The 12,712-nt window shown below is 45.3% G+C and overlaps 3 protein-coding genes across 3 annotated transcripts; 1 reads left to right on the top strand and 2 right to left on the bottom strand.

Moving 5' to 3' along the window:
• Positions 1-2,409: 2,409 nt before the first annotated feature.
• LOC108112839 (coiled-coil domain-containing protein 93) lies at positions 2,410-4,768 on the bottom strand. The gene is made up of 7 exons (XM_017223146.1): positions 4,573-4,768; positions 4,305-4,513; positions 4,114-4,243; positions 3,758-4,057; positions 3,341-3,699; positions 3,171-3,284; positions 2,410-3,097 (listed from the first exon to the last, which is right to left on the bottom strand). Exons 1-7 carry the CDS (start codon positions 4,654-4,656, stop codon positions 2,509-2,511), a joined length of 1,785 nt encoding a protein of 594 aa, XP_017078635.1. The 5' UTR covers positions 4,657-4,768; the 3' UTR covers positions 2,410-2,508.
• Positions 4,769-4,825: 57 nt separating this feature from the next.
• On the top strand, positions 4,826-7,115 carry LOC108112838 (protein arginine N-methyltransferase 5). The gene is made up of 6 exons (XM_017223145.2): positions 4,826-5,277; positions 5,342-5,786; positions 5,846-6,011; positions 6,079-6,241; positions 6,301-6,812; positions 6,873-7,115. The coding sequence occupies exons 1-6, from the start codon at positions 4,902-4,904 to the stop codon at positions 7,026-7,028; spliced, it is 1,818 nt and encodes a 605-aa protein (XP_017078634.1). The 5' UTR covers positions 4,826-4,901; the 3' UTR covers positions 7,029-7,115.
• On the bottom strand, positions 7,112-12,526 carry LOC108112837 (kinesin heavy chain). The gene is made up of 4 exons (XM_017223144.1): positions 11,908-12,526; positions 10,360-10,819; positions 7,931-9,810; positions 7,112-7,861 (listed from the first exon to the last, which is right to left on the bottom strand). Exons 1-4 carry the CDS (start codon positions 12,052-12,054, stop codon positions 7,421-7,423), a joined length of 2,928 nt encoding a protein of 975 aa, XP_017078633.1. The 5' UTR covers positions 12,055-12,526; the 3' UTR covers positions 7,112-7,420.
• Positions 12,527-12,712: the final 186 nt, after the last annotated feature.

The following is a 12,712-nucleotide window of genomic DNA, read 5'->3' as shown; positions in this document are numbered from 1 at the left end:
GCTGTGCTCGGGTTCGGGTGAGCTTTTTCCACGACACGAAAAGCTCTTCGCTCTACGGAAGCTGGCCAACCTGTTGAACATGTCCTGCGGAGCAGGCATCTAGCAGGATGCCAGCATCCCCGGCGTTCTTTGGCATCCTAGCATCCTGGCCAGAGTTACCATAGTCGACTGTTGCTAGGCCCGTACGGATAACATAAATTAATTAAATCAATGCTCCAATACTGGTTTCGGTTGATCATCTGACACATTGACAAATTGATGGTTTAAAGGGAATGGGAGTTGTGGTGCTCTTTGCTGATTCCTTCTGGGGTCAGGGTCATAAGTTCGGATTGCCATTTGGTTGGGTTTCGGCCCCGGGGCCAACTTGGTTCATTTGCTGAAGTTGATTAATGCATGCAGTGTTCGCTTTTTGTTCTGGCCTTGATTTAAACTTGTCTGCCACATATGTTGTCCCCGGAGTAGTGAAGAGGATCCCAGACGTGGGGGAAAAGTTTCTTTGTTGACAAAAATAAGGTGCACTGACATCTGACCAAATCGAACACAACTAATTCGGCACGATTATTCACATGCCGCAGAAATTAGATTAAACTTGGCCAGAACATTATATGGTCGAGCTAGCCACATTGGTTTGCTCCCTTTCATTCAACTCAAATGGGGATAAAGTTTTCCTCGAACATCTGTGCATGGCTACGTTTATTGCTTTCGGTTTTATTACACTTCAAAAATGCTATAAATTAAGTTGAAAATTTAAAAAATGTTATTAATAAGCTAGAAAACACGATTGAATATTTTATAGGCGAGATTTTCTGACTTCAACATCCTCATTAAGCTAAACTTTTTAAAATCCCAATAATTCTCAGACCTTATGATTTTTATTAATAAAATTCAATGTTTAATATTTTTAGCTACAACATTTTGCATTAGTTGATCAGTTAGCTAACCTAAGGAAAGCTATCAACACTCAGTGCACTTGCAAGAACAACCTAAAACTCAAATCTTCAAACTTTCTCTAACTGTAAGCTAAAGGAGCTTGAAAGGAAGGAGCAAATAGTAAGGACAGTTCATTGTTTGAGCCCAAAGTTCAATAGTTCAAGTCACAAGTTCACTCACCAAACAAGATGGCAAAGGCCAACAAGTGGCATCGGGGATTCCGAGGCTGTCAGGATGGAGATGTTGGGAATCGAAAATCCGCCGACACTGACAGCTGCATACATTTTAATCCCTCCTCCGATATCACCGAAAAGTACTCCCTGTTCATGTTCATGTTCAGAAAGAGGAAGGGCTCTGTGCTACAATGACTTTCGCATTCACAATTTCCAGTAATTTGTTATTCAAACACATTGCGAATCGATTATCCGCTTGGCATGCTCCCTCCAATCGAGCAAATATGCTGATTGACTTTTGTCAAGGCTTATGCTTGTGCGTGTGTGGTGGACCTCTTTGTCGCATCCCCAATCAATCCCCATTCGATCCCATTCCCATTGAGCCTTTGTGTGTTTGGACGGGCGAAATGCCAAAGCAAATACAAATGAGGAAACGCGGGAGGATATGGGCCCTTGTTGGCTTTCACTTTTTATCCAGAGACGAAGGGGGATGACTCCGCCAATCACCCAACACCCATTTTACACATATATTTATAGGGACTATATATATATATATATATGGGTGGGAATGCCTGACTGGTTCTATATGGGTGTGCTTTCAGTTCGATAAGGCCGATTTAGTCGTGGAATGAGTAGACAATGGCAGCCGGGAGCAGAGTTCCCATAAAGTTAGTTGTGAAATGTCTGTCAAGGACTCCGGTTTAACCTTTGCCGGAGGTCCCACGCTTTAAATATTTGTCATATGCTGGAAATTTATCTTGGCCAAATGGCCGAAGGCTGAAGACAGGAAGTGGGCCACAATCCTCTTCACTCTTTCTCCCTTTTTTATTTTCTGCTCCGTCTCAATGTCACTTGTTGAATGGAATTGATTGCCACGCAATAAAATGTAATTGCAATGGCTCAGCTTGAATTCAATGTTAAGGTGCAAGGACATTAATTAACCGCAAGCACCAGATGCAGTCCTGGAGTCCGTCCGGGGTTCCTGAAGTGGCTCTGATTGCTCGGCATGCCGCTAAGCGGTCCGCATATTAATTAGAGAACCAAATGGAATGGAATAAAGTGAGCTGGCGGCAGCAATGCGAATATGCAAATTATACTGGGAAGTGCATGTGGGATGCTTTATCACAGCCAGTTCTGTATGGAAATAAACTGCTGACCCAGCGCATTGACAGGAATGCCATAAATACTCGAATATATATGGGAATATGAAAAATGAGAGGCAAAAGTGCCAAAGGTTAAAGTTAAGCTTGACAGATGTGTGCACTCGATTCGCATTCGAGGGAAATCCTTGGATAACAACGATTGATTGGATTCTTGGATAATTGCACTACAATAAGGGCGATATAATTTATTGAACGAATTCGCTATGAGTGTTTCGTGTTAATTAATCAATAGTTAAAACGGTTTAGGACTGCGTCCTGCCCCTAATTGACCTGAGCTGCTGCTGCAGCTGCTCGCAGCGTTGGCACTCGCGTGTGAGCTGCTTGACAGCTAGAGCGTACTGGCGCTGCAGCTCCAACAGCGATTGCAGCTCCTCGTTCAGCTCATCACGTCGCATCCGCTCCTCGTTGTACTTGTGCCGTACCTTGTCCTGGGCGCTCTTCACTCCGTCCACAATGGACTCGAACTGGCGGATAAAGTCCTCGCGACCGTGCGGACTCATCATGCCCTCGTTGTACGCCTCACAGATGGAGTTGAGAAGGGCCAGCTCCTTCTCCAGGTAACGCTTCTTATCGTTGAGTGTATTGTATAAGGTGTAATATTGCTTGGTTTCCAGGTGCTTGCCGCTCATTTCGTTGTGAAGTTCATGGAATCGTCGCTGGTATTGAGCCAACTCTGTGCGATCGGGTATGGCATCTAGCTTTCGTTCAATGGCCACGATTCCGCGATTCCTCTTAGCCAACTGCAGACGCAACTCTTTCAGGCGATTCTCTTCGCTAGCCAAGGCTGCAGCCTGAGCCTCCGCGTCTTGGGCACTAAAGGCTTCCAGGTCACTTGAAAACGACGAGAAAAGATTAATTAAGATAGTTAATTCAATAAATAAATAAATAAATAAAAAGATCTTACTCGATTTGCTGCTGCAGATTGGCCAAATCAGTGCGACAGGATTCCTTGAACTCCGCCTCGTTTTTCTTCAGTTCTTCATGTTGCTGCAGCAAGCTCTGTACTTTTTCAAGGAGCCTTAAAAATACATTGAATTAAAGCCTAAATAGAAATGTTGGTAACCTTCAACCTACTTTGGATCTGCATTATCCTGCGTGTCCTTGTGTGCTTTGATCTCAGTTTTTAGTGTACTTAAATGGTCCTCTACTTCCTTGGTCTTCTGGTTTTGCTCCTTTTCAACTTCCTCCAGTTGTTCGTTATCTTTGCAGTAGCGCCGAACTTTGTGTTCAAGAGCAATTTTGGCCGCTTCGAGACGTTTCTGTTGGTTTTGTGTCTTCAGCTCTTCGGCATCTGTTTCCATTTCCAGCTTAAACTCAGCGTAGTGCTGTTGTAGCTCCTGACGGGCTGTAGGATCCAGATCAATGCGTTTCTGAGTGGCCGTTAAGTCATCCTTTACAAGGGAAAGGCTGCGTAGATATTCCTCCAAATCGAGCTGGAAACAACAAGGAAGCTGTTAGATAATAAATATAAAATATCAATGTAAAAGCCACCTCATCTACTTCACCAGGGCCCTGCTCTGCTTTTCTTTCAGCACGAGTCTTAAACGTTGGTCCAGGATCTCCGTACTCTAAGAGAGTAAGACGAACCCGAGACACATCATCATCCCCAGGAGCTTCCTGCCGTTCATACAGTCTCCTTGGGCAGTATAGCTCCTGAATAGCCCTTATGTGGGTGGAGGCCAGGCGTATTTTAGTGAGATTGTCCTTGTCGCTTTTGTACTGATAGTGATTGTGAAACTGACCTATGGCAAATCTCTTTAAGCGCTGTCCACGCTCCGCTCGATTTTCCACCTGAAAGAAAAATTTTTATAAATGCATAACTATTTTTATTATGATGGACTACTTACAGAGGTCTTTACCAGCCATTGGATGACAGGATGTATGGCTAGAAACTCGAGACCCTGCACTTGATGAGGTTCCAAACTGTGTGGACACTTCATGTCTATAAGAACAGATACGATCTTTTCCACCAAAGCTCTGTAAATCATAAAAATATAACATATTTTTTGCCAGAGTACTTTCCTGAATGAATCCATACATCTTTTGCCCTATGGAAAGGCTTTCGTGAAAGAGCAGGTCCACGTCCACATCGTAATCGCAGCACTCGATGCACCAGGTCATTCCTCCTACAACTTTATCAAAGGCGGATAAACCCTTGATGCGGGCCCTGTAATATCCTGCAGCAACAAGGATATCGAAGGTGTCCTGCTCCTTGGCCGTGGCATCCGAGTCTTCGCGCCGTTCCACCTAAAATAGATAAGTTAAGTTAAAACAACAGGAATCCCGGCCGAATGGAATCGACTCACCTGAACTTCACGCCCATCCTCATCGTAGCGAGTGCCCAACTTGACATTTGGCAGGATCTTGGAGAATACATCGCGGTTAGCCATGAACAATCACAATTACATGCTATTTGAGGCCCGGAAGCTATTGCTTATCATATAAATTCGGGAAAACACAAGAATTGGCAAACGACACAAAAATTTTCAACAACATTGGCTGAAATGCAGTATTATCCGGATTATGCAGTGCGGCCCCACCATTTTGATTATTTACATTTCCCCCTTATACGGTCACATTAACACCGGTCACCGCATTTTTTGGCCTTTTTGAAGAGGCAGAGTGCAGATTTAAAATGAATTACTACATCTGTTTGCACCAAGAGGGAGTCAGCGATATACCCAAGCTGATCGGTAAGGCCTATTCAAACAACTATAATGTGGTGGCCACCTCAATCAATGCCAACATGGTGCCATTCGAACCTGACGAATCGGATCCAACTTATCCGGCTACCATTCTTAGCGCCGTAGACTGGAATTCCAAGGTGATATTCACCATGTCCGACGTGGATGTGGACTCACCAAATGCAAAGCTGCGCCAGCACGCCAAGGAAGTGCTTTTACGGGACGTGGCCTGGGCGGAGCATCTGCAGAACGTTGGCAACGTAATGGTACGATTGCGCGGTCCACAAAATGATAATTTGGCGGCTATTGTGCGGGACAAAACGAAGGGTAAGTGACTGAATATTGCAGAGAATACCCCGAACAAATTATTTGAAGATTATTTTACTTTTAGGGAACTGGTTCATACAGGTGCCCATCACCAATCCAGAGTTGGCCACATTTGAGCACCGCAAAGATGCCACTGCAGAGGAGATTGCTCAGGCGGAATCCAATGACCCGTGGAACTGGTGGAACAACCTGCGTTTCGCCACCAAAGAAAGCTCCAAAGTGAAGGTTGTAGTAGAGCTAAACGATTCGGATCGGCCGACCAAGGAAACAGTGCGTCGCTGGTTGGGCGAACCCGTCGAGGCAATCATCATTCCATCTTCCCTGTTTGTGAGAAATCGCTCCAACTATTGTGTACTGAAGAAGGAATGGCAAGTCATCATAGGACACTTTATCTCGGTTCGGGCCAACATCATCATCTCAACGAACCCAAATGATAAGGCCTTGCTCCAGTACGCGGATTACGTGAAGAAGCTAATTAGCGAGAACTCCGATACACACGTGTTAAACAGGTGGGTGTGAAGCATAGAAGTTCTGAGTAACTGAAGATCAACCTCTTATTTTTGGCTAGCTATGAAAACATGTTGGAGATTCCCCTGCAGCCACTATTCGAAAATCTAGACAGCTATACTTATGAGGTATTTGAAACTGACCCCGTCAAATACAAGCTTTACCAGGATGCCGTTCAGGCGGCTTTGTTAGACCGTGTCAGTGATGCAGAGGCCAAAAGCAAATTGGTAAAACAAACAGAATTTATCTAAATATAAAACAAGTAATATTAATTTTAATATGTTAACCTTTTAGATAGTGGTTATGTTGCTAGGTGGAGGTCGAGGTCCTCTAGCGAGGGCTATTTTCAATGCAGCCGAGTTGACAAAGCGCAAAGTGCGCTTATACATCATTGAAAAGAATCCCAATGCCATCCGGACGCTCTCTAGCATGGTTAAAACCCTTTGGGCCAACAAGGGTAAGAAACTTTAATAAACTAACACAAAATTTAATCATAATCCTCGTTCCTTCCTTCAGATGTTCACATTTTCTCAAAGGACATGCGATACTTTTCCCCTCCCGAGCTAGCAGACATCATGGTTTCCGAGTTACTTGGTTCCTTTGGCGATAATGAACTTTCGCCCGAGTGCCTTGATGGAGCTTTAAAACTGCTGAAACCGGATGGGATTAGCATACCCTACAAGTCTACCTCCTACATTAATCCACTGATGTCAGCGGTGCTCCACCAGAATGTCAGTCAATTGCTATCCACCGTGCCTGCCTTCGACTATGGTTATGTGTCGCTTCTAAAAAATATCTACCATATTGACGAGCCTCAAGCTTTGTTTGAGTTTACGCATCCCAATCGAGCGGATAAAATAGACAATACTCGCAGCAAGGTGCTTTCGTTTACAGTCAAAAAGGATTGTGTGCTGCACGGAATTGGCGGATACTTCGATACGCATTTGTACAAGGACATATGCCTGAGCATCAACCCGCTGACTCACACGCCTGGCATGTTTTCCTGGTTCCCCATGTTTTTCCCAACTGTAAGTAAAGCTGAGATCCTTAATGCAACTCCTGCAAAATTGAATATTTATCATTTTTAGCGTCCAAGGACTCTCAAGGAGGGACAGACAATATCCATCAAGTTCTGGCGATGCGTAGATGCTTCAAAAGTGTGGTACGAGTGGCAGGTGGTAAACTCTCCCGATGATTGGGAGCACCACAATACTTCTGGAACTGGCTACAACATGAGACTGTAGTATCAGGAGATACAATACCATTGTGGCCAAATGATCTTCACTACTTTTTTTTGAGCTGGAAATAGAATCAAACTGAAGCGACCTTAATTTGTCTGCGACTTTTATTTAGGTTTATGTTTGAAAAGTTTATAAATACTCTTAACGTACATAGATGTCCTTACATATCTGTGGGTTTTATTATTTTCGGTTTGTAAAATTTAGTTAATTTCCGGTTTCCTCTCATTTATTTAATTAAATTATATGTATGTATATTTAAAGCGCTGCACATGATCGCGACACGACATCTCATCTAAGCGAAGGCAATTATCAGTTATGTTAAGTATGTATAACGTAATCCATTTAGTTTAGTTTAAAGCGGAGCTGAACTGGGCGGCGACGGGTGGTGATCGGATCTACGAGTTTACAGCATTAGCCTGGGCCAGCGGCGCTGCTCCGCCAACGGCGCCACCACCACGAATGGCGATCGCGCCCTGGCCAGCACGAATCGGCTTTGCGATCTGTGCCTGGGGGCCGCGTCTGCCGAGGTGCTTCTGTCGGACTGCCTCCTTGATGCGGTCCACCTCGTACTGGTAGCGCTTGCGATCTCGCATGGCGCCCTCCTTCGCCTCCTTGAGCGCCGTCTCCAGAGCCTTAACGCGCTCCATTGTCGTGCGCAGACGCTTCTCCAGCTTAGGCAGCTCGCACCGCAGATCGGCGTTGTCCCGCACCAACTGCTTGTGCACCTTGGTCAGCTGGTCGAGGTTGTTTTCTAAGAAGGAAATCTTCTGCTTCTGTGCGAGGGATCCACCATCCTCCTCGCTCTCCTCGTTCACCACATTCTTTCGGATTCGTTGCTGTTGGAATAAGGATAGAAAGTTAATGTTGAGAGGTTGTAAAGGACACACGGATGTTTTAAATTTTACCTGTAGATCCTGAACGAAAAGTTTACGCAGGTTGTGCAGCGTCTGTAACTCCTTTGCCACAGTGTCCTCCAGGCCCTTGAGGTCTTTGCGCGCCTGTTCTCTGCGCTCGTTGGTGAGGATAATGTTTTGCAGCTCGCTGGACTTCTCGGCCTCTTCCTGGCGTACCTTCTCGTAGTCGACCGACATCTGTTGGTGTGTCAAGAGCAACTTCTGATGGACATCCTTCATCTCGTCCATTTCATGCTGCTTGGCGGCAATCTCGTCTCGCAACTCGGACACCTGGCGGGTGTGGGCCTCACGAAGCTCGTCCATCTGGGAGTCGAACATGGAGCGCAGCTCCTCCGCTCGCTGTTTCTCCTCGGCATTGACGGCAGATACGTGCTCGGCGGCCTTCAATTTGGCGCACTCCTCCCGCAGCGAATCAATTTGCTCCTCGAGTGTGCGCTTCTTGTTCTCCGCTTCGCGCATCGACTCCTGCAGGGACTTCATACGAGCTTCGTGCTGGGAGATGAGTAGTCGGTACTCGCCCAGGTCTTTTTCATATTCGGAGATCTTCTTATTGGAATCAGACTGTTGTGATTCCATGTTGGAGCACCGTTGGGCAATGTTCTTGGCCTCTGTCTTCATCTTGCTGATGTATAAACGGGCCATGGTGAAGTCCTCCTCCAACTTGCTGGCGTCCGTGCCAGCAAGAGCACTCATCTTAAGGTCGATGCCAGACTCGCCAGGGGCGATGGCCTGACCCACTTCGCCAAGGTCGCGCAGCAGATTGGTCAACATTTCGGTGATGCGCTTCTTTTGGTGCGAGGACATGTCTTTTAGTTGTTGCAACTCGGTGGAGGCGGCGCTGAAGACAGATTGTTTCTGCTGCAGCTCCTCGTTAAGAGCGTCAATGTCCTTGTTCTTGTTGTCGATCTCCTGCGATTTTTGATCGTAGTTTACAGCAAGCTCTTCGAGAGCTTGGAGCACCTCCTTGACCTCTTCCTTGGCGGACTCGTTCTCCTGTTGGATTCGCGCCATCTCTGACTGCAGAGTCTCATACTCACGACGAGCGTTAGCAATGAGTTCCTCCTGCTCCATGACCTGCTCCTTCAGCTGCTCAGCGTACTGGCTTTGCTGGTTTATCTCCTCGTCCTTGTCATCCAGCTGCTGGTAGAGCCGCTCGCACTCAGTCGCTAACCTGGCTTGCTCATTTGCGGCCACCGAAGCGGACATGTTGGCGAGGGCAGTGCGTTGGGCGGCTAACGCCGCCTCCGCCGCCGCAGCCTGTGCCGCTTCCACTTCTAGATTCGGCGTGCTTGCCTCCATGAGATCCTCCATGTTGATTTGCTCCTCCGCCTTGACGGTTTCACCAGCTCTCCAGCGGGCCAGCTCAATCTCCAGCTTTTCAACCTTGCCCTTGAGTCGGGCGTTCTTTTCCTTCTCCTTTTCGTAACGTCGCTTCCATTCTTCGGCAGTAAGCTCCTCGTTTACGCAGACAACGTTCTTCACGGTCTTGGCACGTCGACCGAAGTCCAGAGTTGACTTGGTCTCCGATTCGTTAAAGCTGGCCGGGGAGCAGCAGATAACGATGGTTGTGCGTGCATTACCTCCCAGCGACTCCTGCAGGATACGCGTCAGCTTGGAGTCACGGTAGGGGATGTGCGTTTTGTTTCCGTCCGCTAGGGCGGAGATTACGTTGCCCAAGGCCGACAGCGACTTGTTGATGTTCTTGGCTTCATCGAGGACTGTGCCCTCGGCTCCTGTCTTAGAAACCTTTTCGGAACCGGCTAAATCTACCAAGTAGAGTTTGCCGGATAGCTTCTTCTGGTTCTCCAGATTCTCCTGCTTAACATTGATGAGGAATACTGAGTGGGATCGAGAAGAGTGCTCGTTCATGTCTATAAAAGAGGGAAAAATCGTTATAAAAGGATTTCTTGCACAGAGGGTATAAATTTGTCATCAGAACAAAGGCACTATAATTTAAATCATAATTCTAATCGATTCGAAAGCCTAATAGATAATTCAACTTGTTTTAAGAACAAATTTAGATACAAGTTTTGGCGATCAGTAAAGTTTTTAATATAACATCATCTGAGTTTATCATTAAAATATGAGAACAAGTGACTAATTTTAATAACAATTGTGTGCTTCATCATACATATGTATATACTCATGAGAATTATCATCTTGATTATATGTATACATTTTTAACAAGTTTCTTAACAATGGTTTAGTGAAATTAGAGCTAATGAAAATTTAAGATTCTTCAATATTACTAGCAATCAAGAATCATATGTTAAATTTATTACATTTGCAATATCCAGTTTATATTCCAAAGTAAAAGCTACGGAAATCTTTTTTCATATACATCATCTATCTGGTTTTGCATTTTCAGCGTTTTTTAGCTGCCTTTGTTTTGACCTCAAGTTACGGTTGAAATAACTTACTTGTCACCGCGATGTGACGATTGGATTTGCCCTCCTCGATCACCTCGAATACATCCTCCGGCGAGGAGACGAATCGCTCCGTGGCGCCCTTTACATACGGCACTCGGTTCTTGTCCTCGTGCACGCTGAGGTTGACCTTGGAAACGTCCAACAGATCCCGGATTTTATCCATGTAGATCTCATAGTAGGAGACCTTGATGTGGAACTCCAGGTTCACCTCCATAGCGTAGATGTGATTAAAGATGTCGTTGACGATACGTGGTATGATACCCTGCTTCACGGAATCTCCGATCACGCCCTCCATCGTATGCGTCTTTCCGGAGGACGTTTGACCATAGGCAAATATCGTTCCATTGTATCCGGCCAGGACATCGGTAACGATGGACTTGGCCGCCTCATTGTAGACCTTCTCCTGGGAGGCATTAGGCTTGAAGACCTTGTCGAACAGATACACCTTCCCCTGTTGGCGGAGGGGATTATGAATTTTTGTTTTAGTATATACTTTTAGTGGTGTCAGTTGCGGTGAAATTTCTTTCTGAGATTCAAGTCCCTCCTCTCTCTCCATCGACTTTTTCCTGCTGACTGCTTTTTAAATCATTTTCAACGCATGGCCGCGAAGCAGATTGTAATTATGAGCATTAAGAAATGGTGTGTGAGTGGAAGGGGGAAGAATAGTGAATAACGAGCGGCAGAAGAAAGACAGAGCGAAAGAAAGAGAGAGAGAGAAGCAGAGTAATGATAATGTCTGTGTGTATAGCGGCACTATATTAGTGCTGAATTTTTTTTTTGGAACTGGTTCAATTGCTCAAGTTTTTACCAGGAAAATGATGGATAGCACCTGGACAGCGGTTGGCGGAAAAGCGGGAAACTCATAACATACAAACTAATAACATTTCATGTGGAATAAAAGCAATACAACTAAATTCCATTGCCTCCAAAGTTGCTCTTATTGTTTTCCTTCTTTTTTTTTATGGTTTGCGTGCATGACTCACTGAGCGGGAAGGGGACGTTGGGGCAGCTAAGGGGGAGTGTATGTGTGTGTGTGTTTGGAAATGTAAGTGAGGTAAGCGATGAAGGCGGACTGGAAACTCTAGAAAAGCGCATATTTATGCGGCCCAAAAGAATGAAACACCCGCTTTTAGCAGAAAACCTTCTAGTGGGTGGTCTTTTTTCTTCACCCCCCGCTCTTGTTTTCGATTCATACACACACCCTATTCTTTGTCGTTTCGGGGGAAAATCAATTTAATGCAAAGCAATATTGATTTGGAGTAGTTTCTTTAGTTTCATCATCTATTACTAAGTTTTGTTTTTTATTTTTGTGTTTTCTGTAGATTGTTTTGTGCAATTATTCATGGGTAACTTTAGTGCCTCTCTCTTATTCGCCTGGCATTCCAATTGGTCGGCAATTTGGGGAAGGGTAATGTACGCTAATAGGCATGACGTCATGGCACGGCACGCAGAGATTAATGCATAACACATAGGGAAAAGCAAGACGAACTTTAGGGGGAGCGTGGGGATAAATAAACGATCTAGATCTGGAACACATACCGCTATGGATATGCAGTTCTCCTCCACATTGTTGGGGAACTTGACCACGAACTTGGAGCCGGCCTTCTCTTCGCTATCGTTCAGTGGTCGAAAACGACAGACCACCTTGATGCTGTCTTCGGCGGGAATCTCACGTTCCGCGGACATTTTACACGGCGGAAATGGTCCTTTCTGGCGGAGATTGCTCTGGAGCTTAGGGCGCGACCTCTGCGCATGCAGCTGTTTACGTGGATAATCCGCGAATCACTATCCCGCACTAACTGGCAACTGGTACTGCTGAGAGGTCTAATGAACTCCTTATTTGCCCGTTTTTCCGTTTCCCTGTTGTTTTTTCTTTGACTCCGTCGCACTCGCGAAAATTGGGTTGGGGGCGGCTCAATAGATGCAGTGAAAATTTTGTGGTTATACCAGACACAAATGTTAAATTGGTCAAATGGTAGAGTTATAAAACGCGGTTTTGATATTGGCAGCCGCGTACACTTTTTGCACTAGCCCGGAATGATTAAGTGCGGCCGTTAAATGCACTCTCATACGTTAGTGGGTCGGAATTTGTGGCACTCGAAACTATATTTTTTGACTATTTTCGCTGCGGTGTGCCAGTGTGACCGTTCTGAATGCCACGCTAAATACCACTAAGCTGAGAGGGAAATCCTACTTATATACTGTATGCATTTTCCGAATAAAGAAATACCTAAAAAGTGCCTATGACACCCTGTGTTTTTTCAAATTGTAACGGAAATAGTGTGATGTTTTTTTAAATGTTTAAAAAAGATATTTTGATAATAAATAAGCTCTTAATAAATCT

Source organism: Drosophila eugracilis, unplaced genomic scaffold (assembly GCF_018153835.1).
Source record: "Drosophila eugracilis isolate 14026-0451.02 unplaced genomic scaffold, ASM1815383v1 contig_90, whole genome shotgun sequence".
Lineage (NCBI taxonomy): Eukaryota > Metazoa > Arthropoda > Insecta > Diptera > Drosophilidae > Drosophila > Drosophila eugracilis.
Note: the sequence above shows the minus strand (reverse complement) of the source record. Positions and strands in the feature narration are given on the sequence as shown.